The sequence below is a fragment of the Hibiscus syriacus genome, unplaced genomic scaffold (assembly GCF_006381635.1).
Source record: "Hibiscus syriacus cultivar Baekdansim isolate YM2019G1 unplaced genomic scaffold, ASM638163v2 tig00111718_pilon, whole genome shotgun sequence".
NCBI lineage: Eukaryota > Viridiplantae > Streptophyta > Magnoliopsida > Malvales > Malvaceae > Hibiscus > Hibiscus syriacus.
The window spans coordinates 11,752-24,119 of NW_024063161.1; the positions used below are offsets into that span (position 1 = coordinate 11,752).

The window sequence follows — 12,368 nt, forward strand, 5'->3', positions numbered from 1 at the left end:
TAAAAAAAGTATGAACAAAACCACTTCAAGACGAAACAAATAACGGGTGGGTTGAGTGCGATGGCGATCTGCCTTTCACTTGCGCATGCTACATATTGTCACTTGCGCATGCGGTTGATGGGATATCAAAAACTGGAGTTGAAGCTAGCATGGGCAGCTCGAATTTTAATTCACAGACAATATGTTATGGGGTAGTGGAGCATGCATTTCTTTGTCAAGGGATGGATATATATATATAATATAATACGAGTATAGATTGACTACAACCATATAGGGTACTTAAAAAGACAGGAACGATTAACGAAGTAATTTTCAAAGATGCAACCAAGAACCCAATCAAAATCCAACAATACAACCATACTCTAGCAAATGATATTAAAAAAGCTAAGGAACTGGAATATTCCTCCATCACCAGGGAACCAAAGTGGGTGAAATGGAGAAATCCATCAAACGGATGTTGGCTACTGAATACGGATATACATAATATATATATATATTAATAGATGGATGGATGATGCAGGTGATGGATCGGGTGGTGGGTCAAAAAAATTTCATCCATATTCGACCCGACCCATCACCCGCCAAATATCCGTTTCACAGCGGGTTTTCATCCATTTATTCAGGGCAGGTGGGTGGATAATCCACTCACCCATGGATAATTGACAGCTATATTCTCCATCCTCTCCTGCACCATTTTCTTCCCTTTCCTTTCTCTTCCTATCGCTTGAAATTACTATAAGGCGGGAAGCGATTCAGGCCGCCACGTCAACTCCGAAATATCAGTTGTCGGTTCAAATAAACCTCTTAACGCCACAAAATCACTGCTATTACTACGGATATTGTTGTTGCTATCTTAATTGCATTCGATTCCGAATTCAAACGAGTCGTAGATCTGAATGGGCACTCATTCCCCATAATTTCCTCAAATCCAATGCCACTTGAAACCCTGTCTTCCTCCACATCAAATGCAGTTTTAAATTTTTGCTCTGCTTCTACGACGGGAAACTCAACGGTAAAGCTAGATCATCATCCAAATCTTCGAATAGAAAATCGAGCTCCGACTGTGTCAAGTCCCTGAATCGTAGGAGCTGATCTGGAAACCAGATTGGAATCGTCTAAGATGTTCAGCAAGTCCTCCAAGATATGTTTTGTCTCCGGCAATTGATTACCACCATCATCTGGGTTGAGCTCGACATGAGTAGCCACATGAGAGCCAGGAGAGGCATCCGTATCGTTCGTATCAACTCATACGAGTTTTAAATTGGGGATCGAGTTAGCCTCAGATCCAGTATCCTCAGCCTCTTCCCGGGCTCTCTTCTTATTGCCTTGGTTATCCTCCATTACCAAGATATATTAAAAAAATCCACATCAAAACGTCATTTGTGGGGGAAACGAATGAATGATAAAAAAAACTAATTACATTAAATTTAGTGAGAAAATTAAATGGTTTTAAAGTATAGTGAGTGAAATAGGAGAGAATAAAGTTAAGTGATGATAGGTGTAATTTACTCTTATTAAAATCTTGTGTTAACTGATAGTGAGCAAGTCGTCTCTTCCATATTGAAAATGATGAGAGGGGGGCAGGAGGGCCATTTAGCTGGTCAAGGTCAATGACCCCCTTCCCATTGGTCGACACTGGGCAGTGCCATTCATTTCAATACTTCCTGTTTCATCATCATATTATAATACCCAAAGTTTCTTCTACAAATTGGCTCGCTTTTTGGCCTCATGAGATGAAGGAGTTGGAAATAATAATAAAAGGACACAATATCTTTTCGAATAGCATCATTTACTCCTCTAACTACGTTAATTGTTTTGTCGATGAGTCATTTATCCATATGCAAATGCAATTCACTCAATACAACAAACCCATTCTGAAATCGATCTCCTCCTTTTTCTGCTTTGAATGGTGGATTTCTAAGCTAAAATTACAAGAATGGTCAATACATTTGGGATAATAAGAGATTGCAGATGACCCAAACAAGCGCCATCCTTTCTTACTCTACCATTTGCTTGCAATTAAAAAATATTTTTTTTAATTAATCACTGATATCTGATCTATTGATCAACTAATCCAGATCAGATATTACAGAGACAATGACGAACTTCCCTACCCAATTTACTCTATTCGCAAACAATTAAAAAATATTTTAAAACTTCATTTGTATAACCAAGTACGTGGCATGATGAATGACTAATGTTATTATAAATTAAACTAATATATTTTTATAGCGCTCATCCCATATATTTTATGTTTAATGAAAGATATCTGAAATTAATTTTTCACAAAATAGTTAACGCCGAAATTAAAATAAAAAACAATTTTTTATAACTTAAGAAGATTAAATATTTAATGTATTTATAATATATATTTCATCGATCAATTAACTACATTATTATAAAAATATAATATTAATTTATTTTAAATAATAAATCATTATTTGATTTATTTTAACATATAATTTATAAAATTGTGTACTAATTAAGCTGTGCACGTTCCTCTATGTTTTCTTTCCCCGTTTTAATATAAACTGTGTCATTTTAAGACGGGAGGAGCAGAGCAGATCAATTGGCGCCGCCATATAACCGAGCCACTCAGTCACTCTGTTACGAAACGCTTCTCTCTGGCCAAACCAAAGTAGCATCGATGGCCTTTACCGACCTTTTCGCCGGGGAAATTGCGACGGAACTTCTAAAACAGTTAATCGTTATCTCACGCAAGTCATGCCTCTGCAAATCCAGTGCGGACAGTCTCATAACAAGCATCGAAGAACTCCTTCCCATCATCAATGAAATCAAGTACTCAGGCGTCGAACTCTCTGCCATCCGTCAATCTCAGCTCGACCTTTTCTCCGAGACCCTACGCGGCGGCATCGAATTGTCCCGCAAAGTCCTGGCTTCCGGCCGTTGGAACGTCTACAAGAATCTCCAGTTGGCCAGGAAGATGGAGAAGTTAGAGAAACAAATTTCGAGGTTCGTTAGCGGGCCGATGTTCACCACATGCGGTTCGAAACGATGGAGCGGTTCGACCGGTTGGAAGGCCGGTTGGAGCAGAGGCTCAATTCGATGAAGATCGGAGCGGGAGGGTGGGTCGAAGAAGCGGTTAAGAGAATGGAAGTTGAAGAGGAGGCTAGTTTGGGAATGATCGGTGGAGTTGGTTTGGATTTGGGAAAAAATAGAGTGAAAAATATGATAATCGGAAGAGATGATATAAACGTTGTTGGAATTTGGGGTATTGGAGGATCGGGTAAATCTACGCTGGCCAATGAAATTTGTAAAGATGATCAAGTCCGAAGTTAGTTTTTTTCCTTGATGAAAGGAGTTGATCAAATAAAGTTTTTGTCGATTCTTTCTGTCGGTAATGCCCGATTACGGTAGAACTAATTGCTTCTGTTTTCATTTTTTAAGGTTACTTCAACGACAGAATTTTGTTCTTAACTGTATCACAATCACCGGATATCCAACAGTTGAGGACAAGAATATGGGGATTCCTTACAGGAAACGAGGCCATGGGTTACACCAATAGCCTGTTTGTTCCACATGGGAAGTTACAGTGCGAGTGGGGAAGTGGACCACGAACTCTGGTTGTTTTGGACGATGTTTGGTCCCTTCCCATACTGGAACAACTAATTTTCAGGATCCCAACATATAAAACTCTGGTCGTTTCAAGATTCAGGTTCTCAACAACTGTCGTTCATGAAGTTTACAAAGTAGAGTTGCTGAGTGAAGATGAATCGTTGTCCCTGTTTTGTCACTCTGCTTTCGGGCAAACTTCGATCCCGCCTACTGCTAGGGATGACAAAAAAAAATTAAAAATCGAGTTAAACGGGGACGGGAAAAAACCGTTTATGTTAAACGGGGACGGGGACTGGTTTAGTAATCTCCACCCCGATACTCGGCTCGATAAATATTAAAAATAATTATTATATATATATATTAATAAATTAAAATTAAATTAAAATAATATATATATTTATATATTTAATTTAAATATATATACCCAGCCCAATATTCATTTAAATAACTATTTATATTAAACGGGATACCCGTTTCTTCGCGGTTTTTTCCGATTACCCATGGGGATCCCCGTTTAAATCTTCGTGGTTTTTTAAACAGAGATGGATACGAGTTTTTTAAACGGGGACGGGGATCAATACCCGGTCCGAACCCGACCGTTGCCATCCCTACCTACTGCCAATGAAACTTTGGTCAAGCAGGTAACCAATTAACTTCAAGGATTACTCGATGTTCTTTTGTTGTTTATTTCTTTGCTGATGATTGTTAAATTCTGGATTTGGTAGATTGTTAATGAATGTAAAGGACTTCCTTTGGCACTTAAAGTGATCGGAGCTTCGCTGCGAGACCAACATGAAATGTATTGGGCCAGTGCTAAGAAAAGGTTATTACGAGGAGAACCGATATGCGAGTCCCACGAAAACAAGCTGCTGGAGCGGATGGCAATAAGTGTGGAATACTTGAACAAAAAGGTTAAGGACTGTTTCTTGGATTTGGGATCTTTTCCAGAAGATAAGAAAATCCCCCTTGATGTTCTCATTAATATGTGGGTTGAGATACATGACATTGATGAGGAGGAAGCTTTTGCCATTCTCGTCGAACTTGCTGATAAGAACCTTATCACTTTGGTGAAAGACGCACGGTAAGTTGCTTGAAATTCTTTGTTTACGGAGCAAGTAGCTTGGATTGATTTTTGTTAGTTGAGACTGAATGTTGCTTTCTGAACTGTATTATGTAGGGTTGGAGATGCATACACTAGTTTTTATGAAATCTCTGTTACTCAGCATGATGTGTTGAGGGACCTTGCTCTTCATCTAAGCAATCGAGCGGATGTGAATGAGAGAAAGCGGTTGCTTATGCCTAGAAGAGATACTGAACTCCCGAGAGAATGGGAAAGAAACACGGATCAGCCATTCAATGCTCAAATAGTTTCAGTTCATACAGGTATCATGATCACTTGTTTAATTGCTTTGCTTTATATAAGAGTGTTTGATTACCTTCACCTAAATCCAGAACTTACTTGGTATTTCTATTGCAATACATGTCCTACTGTCTTTTTGCTCGTTAAATTTAAAATTTTATCATTTGGCAGGAAAAATGAGGGAAATGGACTGGTTTCGTATGGAGTTCCCCAAGGCTGAAGTACTCATGCTGAATTTTTCCTCCAGTGAATATTTCTTGCCTCCTTTCATAGATAGCATGCCCAAGCTTAAGGCACTTATTGTGATAAACTATGGTACAACAGCGGCAATACTTAAGAATTTTTCAGCCTTCACCACTCTAGCATATTTGCGGAGCCTATGGCTTGAAAAAGTGTGGGTTCCTCAGTGGACCAGCCCCCCTGTTCCCCTAAAGAACTTGCAGAAACTATCTATGATTCTTTGCAAGGTTAGTAACAACTTTAATCCATCAGTGCTAGACCTGCCGCTGATCTTCCCTCGTCTGTCGGATCTCATAATCGATCACTGTGATGATTTAATGAAGTTGCCACTGAGCATCTGTGTGGTGAATTCACTCAAGAGCCTGAGCATAACCAACTGCCACCGATTATGTGAATTGCTTGCTGATTTGGGTATGCTGAAGAAACTACAGATACTGAGGTTGTACGCTTGTCCAGAGCTGAAGGTGCTGCCTCCCAGCATTGGCGAGCTTATTGGGTTAAAATACCTTGATATTTCACAATGCGTTAACTTGAGGTGCCTACCAAGGGAAATAGGTAAATTAGCAAGCCTGGAAAAGATAGACATGAGGGAATGCTCGCAGATAATGAGTCTACCACCAGGAACCGCCTTATCAAACTTGAAGTCGCTGCGCCGAGTCACCTGCGATGATGAAGTTTTGTGGCAGTTGAAATACCTGGAGAAGGCCATGCCAGAGCTTTATGTTCAAGTTGCGGAGAAATGGTATAGTTTGGACTGGTTGGATGGCTAAAAGTAAAACAACTTGTGCATATCATGTATCCGCTAATGTAAATATCAACGTGCGTAATTTTAATAAAAGCGAGGCTTTTTTTCTTCTTGATGTGAGATAGTTCGTCACTTGGAAAGTTCGGCTACGAATATATTTTCGAAAACATTGCATCTAGCTACAAAAAACCTTTATTTTTTTTCCAGTAGGGCTGGTCCCCATGTTTAATATTATCTGAGATGTTGACTGGCGGCTGAGCAGTAAGCATTAATGGATAGCTTCATTTGTTTGCTTAGCTTAGAGGAATTGATAGGCCCAGGAATAGAGATACACCCAAGACAGAGATGTTTCTCATGGAATTATTATTTGAAAACTGTATGAATGTGACCCCAGAAGCAGCTGCACCGCGAGAGAAAAGAGGGACGGAAATTCCGAATTATAGAAAGAAAAGAATATCGGAAACAACCCATCACAACTACAGTAACTCACCAACAATGCCCAACAAAATGCGGTATATGGCAGCAAATATTGGCAATGGAATAGAGGCGAAATCAAATATGACCACGGTAAATATATGGCAAATTTTTCAATGCAATTAATCAGAAAGTAGAAAAAACAAACCAAATATGGAGAGAAAAATATCATGAAAGCAGTTGAAATCTGCACAACCCTTCTGCTTCCTATATGCGTAAGCCCAAGAAGGCCAACATTTTCACTGCAACACCAATCGGATGAGAAGCTGAAACAAGTTTCTACAGCATAGTGCTTATCCGTTATGGATTTTACGGTTAATTACTACTCTATACAGAAAGGAACTTCTCTATAAAAACAAAACTACCATACACGGATGCAGTAGTACCAACAAGAGAACCAAAAACCCCTTCAAGCAGCATACCAAGGCCCTGGCATTTAGAAGCAAGATGGCTAAGTTATCTACATCACTGAAAATATTATAATGTGATTCAGGACCGTAGTTTATCATTTTTAGGGAAATCATTGACATTTGAGTTTCACAAACCAATTTACAAGAATATAGTAAATAATGACCAGTAACCCAATACTTCTGCCGAGTACATGTGCTGGGGGGCTGTGGCACCAGAAAGCCGAGCTGCAGCGAAAAATGTTCCAGTTGACTGCATTGAACGTCATAGAAAGTTAAGTGACTGAACCTCAGCAGATAAATAAAATAAGTGCATGTTGCCACTGCAAAATAAAAATGTAATACTAAATAGAACTGAAGTCATTTAAGATTGCGACAAAACCTCAGCAGATGAAACAAGTGCAGCACCTATCATCCCGAACACATGGCTAGCCCTAAATATTGGCGTACCCCACTGAAATGGGTATGAAATTTTGATCCTACAAGCAGTGACATACAATAATCGGCTGAAATGGGTATGAAATTTTGAACACCAAGAATGATGCAGCTTAACCTATAAAATAGCATTGTGATTTCGGAGGTAACTCGGATATAATCGGATTGAGCAAAAATAGTGGAGATAAAGTAATTAAGTTCAAGTTAGAGAGGCAAAAGAATGACTTCTTCAAATCAGGCATGAAATCAAGAAGCGTTCATTTGAATCATCAGCTACTATGTTCAAGTCAGGATCATTCACATTATCCATGACCTTAACAAATAGAAATCTGTAACTTATACCCAAAAACAAATTTTATATCACTTCTACCTATTGAATGAAGAATAGCCCTACTTTATTACAGCACAGAACAAAAGACTTTATAAGTCAGAAGTTCCTTTACTTCTGATGCGGAGTTGCGAAGGCTTAGATAAAATCTCTAGCAATCCTTACCTTAACACGAATTTCGGAAGTGCAAGGAATTCGAGACAATCTCAAATTGGATAAAACACCCAAAGTTAACAAAAAGATCCTCAATAGAGACAAGTTGAAGATTGTTAGAGTTTGACTCGAATTCAATTTGACTCAATTAATGAAGAGTATTCATCATTTGGTTTTCACCAGCATTCAGCTACTTTACAACTCCAGCGGAAGTTGGTTGGCTTCAAAAATCCGCAACAGAGAAAAGTTGAACTACTTCTATTGGTTAATATCAGCGTTGAGTTCTGTTAACTGACATTTATTGGTGTGTTCCTCTGGGTACAATTGTAACAACGTGATGGGAATGAAGAAAGAAGAAAAATATGTTAACGGTAATGCTGATAAGGACACACGAAACAGCTTAAATTTTATAGTGTTGTATTAACAAGTGTTTCACATCAATATTTTGGAAGTAGACCAATAGTGATAACCATGAAGTTAGAATAAAATTGATGCATATAAATCATAAATTTATTTTAATCACTGTATATAGTATGTCAGATTTCACCTCAAGACGCGGTTTTGGTATGGAAAAAGAATGGACGTGAAGAAAAAAAATGTCATACAAAGAACCTGGAAAGAACTCAAGTTTGTAGAATTTTATACTGCACCTATTTGCTTGATATTCTCATATGCCCAAAAAATATTAAGTTTACATGTCATGTCGCTTTGGATGTACAATGAAAGAAGGTAAAGAATGTGAGTTACCATATTCTCTTCATTACAAATGAAAATAAAATAATCGAAATATGCATTAGCAGTACATGGAGAACAATCATACTAAGATTCACAGGCCTCCCTTTCCTACTTTTCAACAGTTCTCTTACCAAAATTGAGAATCTACCGGCACAAATATTGACCTTCAGCTAAGCCCTTTTCTCAACCATAAAAAATCTGACAATACACCTTGCTTCACATATTAAACAATCTCGTATCTTTGCTTCACCTTAAGATCTCCGGTTCTCTATTCTGTTCTGTACAGAAGGGATGCCCGCTTTCTAACATGCAATAAGGATCTCAAGCACGGAAATTAGAAAACGAATAGAATATCAGAGAGATATCATTCATTTTTCTTTCCTTGATTCTTCCAAATCCTTGTCGAGGTAAATTTGACAATCTAATTACAGGAAAAATGTGTCCGTGGTCAACAATTGGCCATCAACAAGATAACAAAAAATGGATATTGTGAATACATCATCCAATAAAATAATGCTCCAGGGCACGAAATCGAGTTCCGAATTCTTTGCTGCTGAATATTGACTCGCATAAAGTCTTTTTTTTTAATAAGTTAGCTTTTATTATCCAAAAGAGCATTGAAGCTACAAAGAACGTCCCAAAAAGGGTTTACAACCAAAATTTACAACAAAATGATTAATCTATACCCCAGGAGTTGCAAAGATTACAATTAACATTATCTAATCTATTGATATTTTTGTCTCTAGTTTGGGTTCGGACTATCTCTTTGATGGAAGATAGAAGTTGGTCGACTTCTCTGGATCCTCGATGAAAAATTCTTCTATTTCTCTCTTCCCATATCATGTAGATGAACGAAGTCCAAGCAAGCTTCATGATTATAGTAATGAGGGATTTACCTTTCTATTCATCACAAGCCCAGCTAATAGTTTCATCCCATGTCCTGTGAGAAACTCGCAGATGAGTAAGGGTAAGAATGGAGCTCCATAGGGATTTAGCAAAGCTGCAATCAGAAAATAAATGGTCTCTTGTTTCATTAGTATCATTGCAAAACACACAACTGAAATCATTGATGATGCCCATCCGAGATAGTCTTCCTCTAGATGGAAGTCTGTTCAAGATGGACATCCAAGTGATCATACTGAATTTCGGTATGTGGGAAGGAAACCATAAGATTTTATGCCATTGAACCTTGCTTCTTTTTTCTCTAACAGCTTCCCAAACATCTCTGGTTATTGTAGTTCACGCGTTTAGAATTGGAAGAGCAGTAGATTGGAGATTCATTAATCTCTTGATGCTCCAGTTGTAAGAAGGTTTAACAGCCATGTTTTATAAGCGACCCAGAGTGACCCTTACCCTGCCAGAACGTTTCAAATAAGCTGGACCATGCAGGCAGTGTTCCAGGTTTTGATGTTTTTCAAGCCTAATCCACCTTCAGATTTGGGGCAACAAATACGAGTCCAGCTGACTCTGGCTCCGGAAGAAGACTGGTCCGTTCCTTTCCAAAGGAACCTGGAACAAAGCTGGTTAATACGATTAATAATAGACTGAGGGAGGTTGAACGGCCTACACCAGTAATTGGCCATACTATACAGGACCGTTTTAACTAATTCAAGTCTTCCAGCATAGCTTAGGAGTTTGCTTGACCAATGGTGGAGTCTAAGCTTGATTCTGTCGATTAGAGGCTGGCAGTCCTGTTTAGTTAGCTTTTTAGTGACTAATGGAACCCCCAAATATCTAACAGGGAGAAGACCTTGTTTGAACCCAGAAATAGATTTGATAATTTGAAGATTCCGAGATGAAATTCCAGCAACAAAGAGTTCGGTCTTGCTTACATTGAGCATAAGACCAGACATGTGGTAGAAGTGATTTAATACGGAGATAATCCCAGCTATTGAATCAGGATTTCCTTTGCAAAAAATTAAAAGATCATCTGCAAAAGAGAGGTGAGTAAGGCTAACTTTTTGCATTTAGGAAGGTAGCCGAAGATCCCTTTGGTGGCAGCAAGATTAAGAGTTTTAGAAAGAATGTTCATAGCCAACACAAAGATGATAGGGGACAAAGGGTCACCCTGTCTAATTCCTCTCTGGCCTTTGAAATAACCAACCAGACTGCCATTGAGGGAAATTGAGTATCTAGCTTCAGAAAAACAAGCTTGTATCCACCTTATGAAGATACTTGGCAGCCCAATAGAGTAAAGTCTTGAAGATATCTAAGATGTCAAGAAACTGCTACAGCATTCTTCCCCACATTTAAGTCATGTATAGTATCTGAAACTTTGGATGGAGGCCAATAGCGAAATACAGATCTACCAACAATGTTCTCTATGGGAAGTGGACCCCTGAAAAAGAAGATGATTGGAATTAAGATGCCAGTCATAGGAGATTACATTCCTAAAATTACAGTGCACGCCAATTATCCATTCTTTTTTTTTAGGTGGAAGAAACATGTTACATGTCTTGCTTTCATAGCTTTTCCGATGCATTCCAAAAGCAGTAAGTCAATAGCAAAAATGAAATTTTAGAATTACCAGTCATGGGAATCAAAACTGTGGTTGCGGTTATCTCCCAACAAAAAAACATAACCTTCAGGCACAACCTGCAAAATCACCCAAAAGAAATTAACTTTGCTAACCAATGTGATTGACTTGACCCAGCAACCATATAACAAGCCCGACCAAGAACCACAAAGACAAAGAAGTGCAATCTACAAATGAATAAACAAGGTCGGCCTGAAGTTGGACACTAACCGTAGGATCCGTTTCATAAGCTAATGGCTCTAGAACGAAATCTTCATCTTGAACAACACCATTAACTAACAATTTGCCATCTCGAACCTACCACAAATTCAATATTGAAGGTTAGAAATAGGAACAATTTACATTTTACAGAAAGAAAATGAAAAGTGAAATGATTGAACGCCTTGAATTACACAATCTTAAGAGCTTGCTTCAACACAATCCCCAGCCTTAGCAACAATCCTTTTAATGAAAACATCACCTGAACTGAACCCAATTTCCTGCATATTGATAAAAATCAAAAGTTATAAACTGATCCAAATTTTTAAGCAAATAAATTATAGCTAAAAAGAGCAATCTTTAAGGCCTACCTGCAAGATAGGAGGTGCCCGGAATATAACAATATCGGAAACCTCTGGGTTTCTAAAGAAATATGATACCTGTTAATATCAGAAAAATGAAACAGATTAGCCACCCCATCTAATTTCACTGCCTATTAAATCGATGTTTCAATAATCGAAGATTTACCTTCTCAGCCACAATGCGGTCGCCAACATCTAAAGTAGGGTACATAGAAGCCGACGGAATTGACTTTGGCTCAGCCAAAAACGACCGGAAAAGTAAACTAACAGTCACGGCAGTAAAAGCAGCCTTGGCATCTTCGGAGCAAACATTTAACACCCTCGAAATCCAACTGCCTTTAACAAACGCTTTGGGATCCAACTCCATGCTCAAACTTCGACCATCATTGTTTGTTCCTCCTCTATCCACTTCACAATTCTCCAGTCCGACAGGATTCGGTTCATTGCAAGGAAGCCACTTCCTGAATTTAAAAGAGAAGAGGGAACCAGTCTCGGCCGCTGGAAGGACTGAGTTTGGGTTTTTGGGGAGGGGGGAAATTGAACTGCAGCGTGGAAGGGGATTGTCTCCGGAGAGCGGGCGGTTAATATATATATATATATATATATATATATATATATGATGTTATCGGATACATTATAATATATTTATAATATTCGGTTTAGCGTTACTGGAAATGTTGAGTAATAATAATGTAGTATGTCTAAATCATGAAGAAATATTAAAAAATTTGACAACCAGTAAACTTAGTTTGTCGGTTTGTGTTGATACAAATGAAAAATGGATCGCTCCATAGTAATATTACATATACAAATATGACA

The 12,368-nt window shown here is 38.3% G+C and overlaps 1 protein-coding gene, 1 long non-coding RNA gene and 1 pseudogene across 2 annotated transcripts; 1 reads left to right on the forward strand and 2 right to left on the reverse strand.

Moving 5' to 3' along the window:
- The first annotated feature begins 2,577 nt into the window (after positions 1 to 2,577).
- Positions 2,578 to 6,032, forward strand: LOC120168296 (annotated as a pseudogene).
- Positions 6,033 to 6,495: 463 nt separating this feature from the next.
- LOC120168259 lies at positions 6,496 to 7,298 on the reverse strand. The gene is made up of 4 exons (XR_005520121.1): positions 7,185 to 7,298; positions 6,970 to 7,055; positions 6,766 to 6,824; positions 6,496 to 6,637 (listed from the first exon to the last, which is right to left on the reverse strand). It is a non-coding gene; the product is annotated as an uncharacterized LOC120168259 (long non-coding RNA).
- A 1,508-nt stretch (positions 7,299 to 8,806) lies between these two features.
- Positions 8,807 to 12,113, reverse strand: LOC120168258 (thylakoidal processing peptidase 1, chloroplastic-like). The gene is made up of 7 exons (XM_039177043.1): positions 11,716 to 12,113; positions 11,559 to 11,627; positions 11,400 to 11,468; positions 11,200 to 11,286; positions 10,981 to 11,048; positions 10,650 to 10,791; positions 8,807 to 9,026 (listed from the first exon to the last, which is right to left on the reverse strand). The coding sequence occupies exons 1-6, from the start codon at positions 11,914 to 11,916 to the stop codon at positions 10,671 to 10,673; spliced, it is 615 nt and encodes a 204-aa protein (XP_039032974.1). The 5' UTR covers positions 11,917 to 12,113; the 3' UTR covers positions 8,807 to 9,026; positions 10,650 to 10,670.
- Between the last annotated feature and the right edge of the window lie 255 nt (positions 12,114 to 12,368).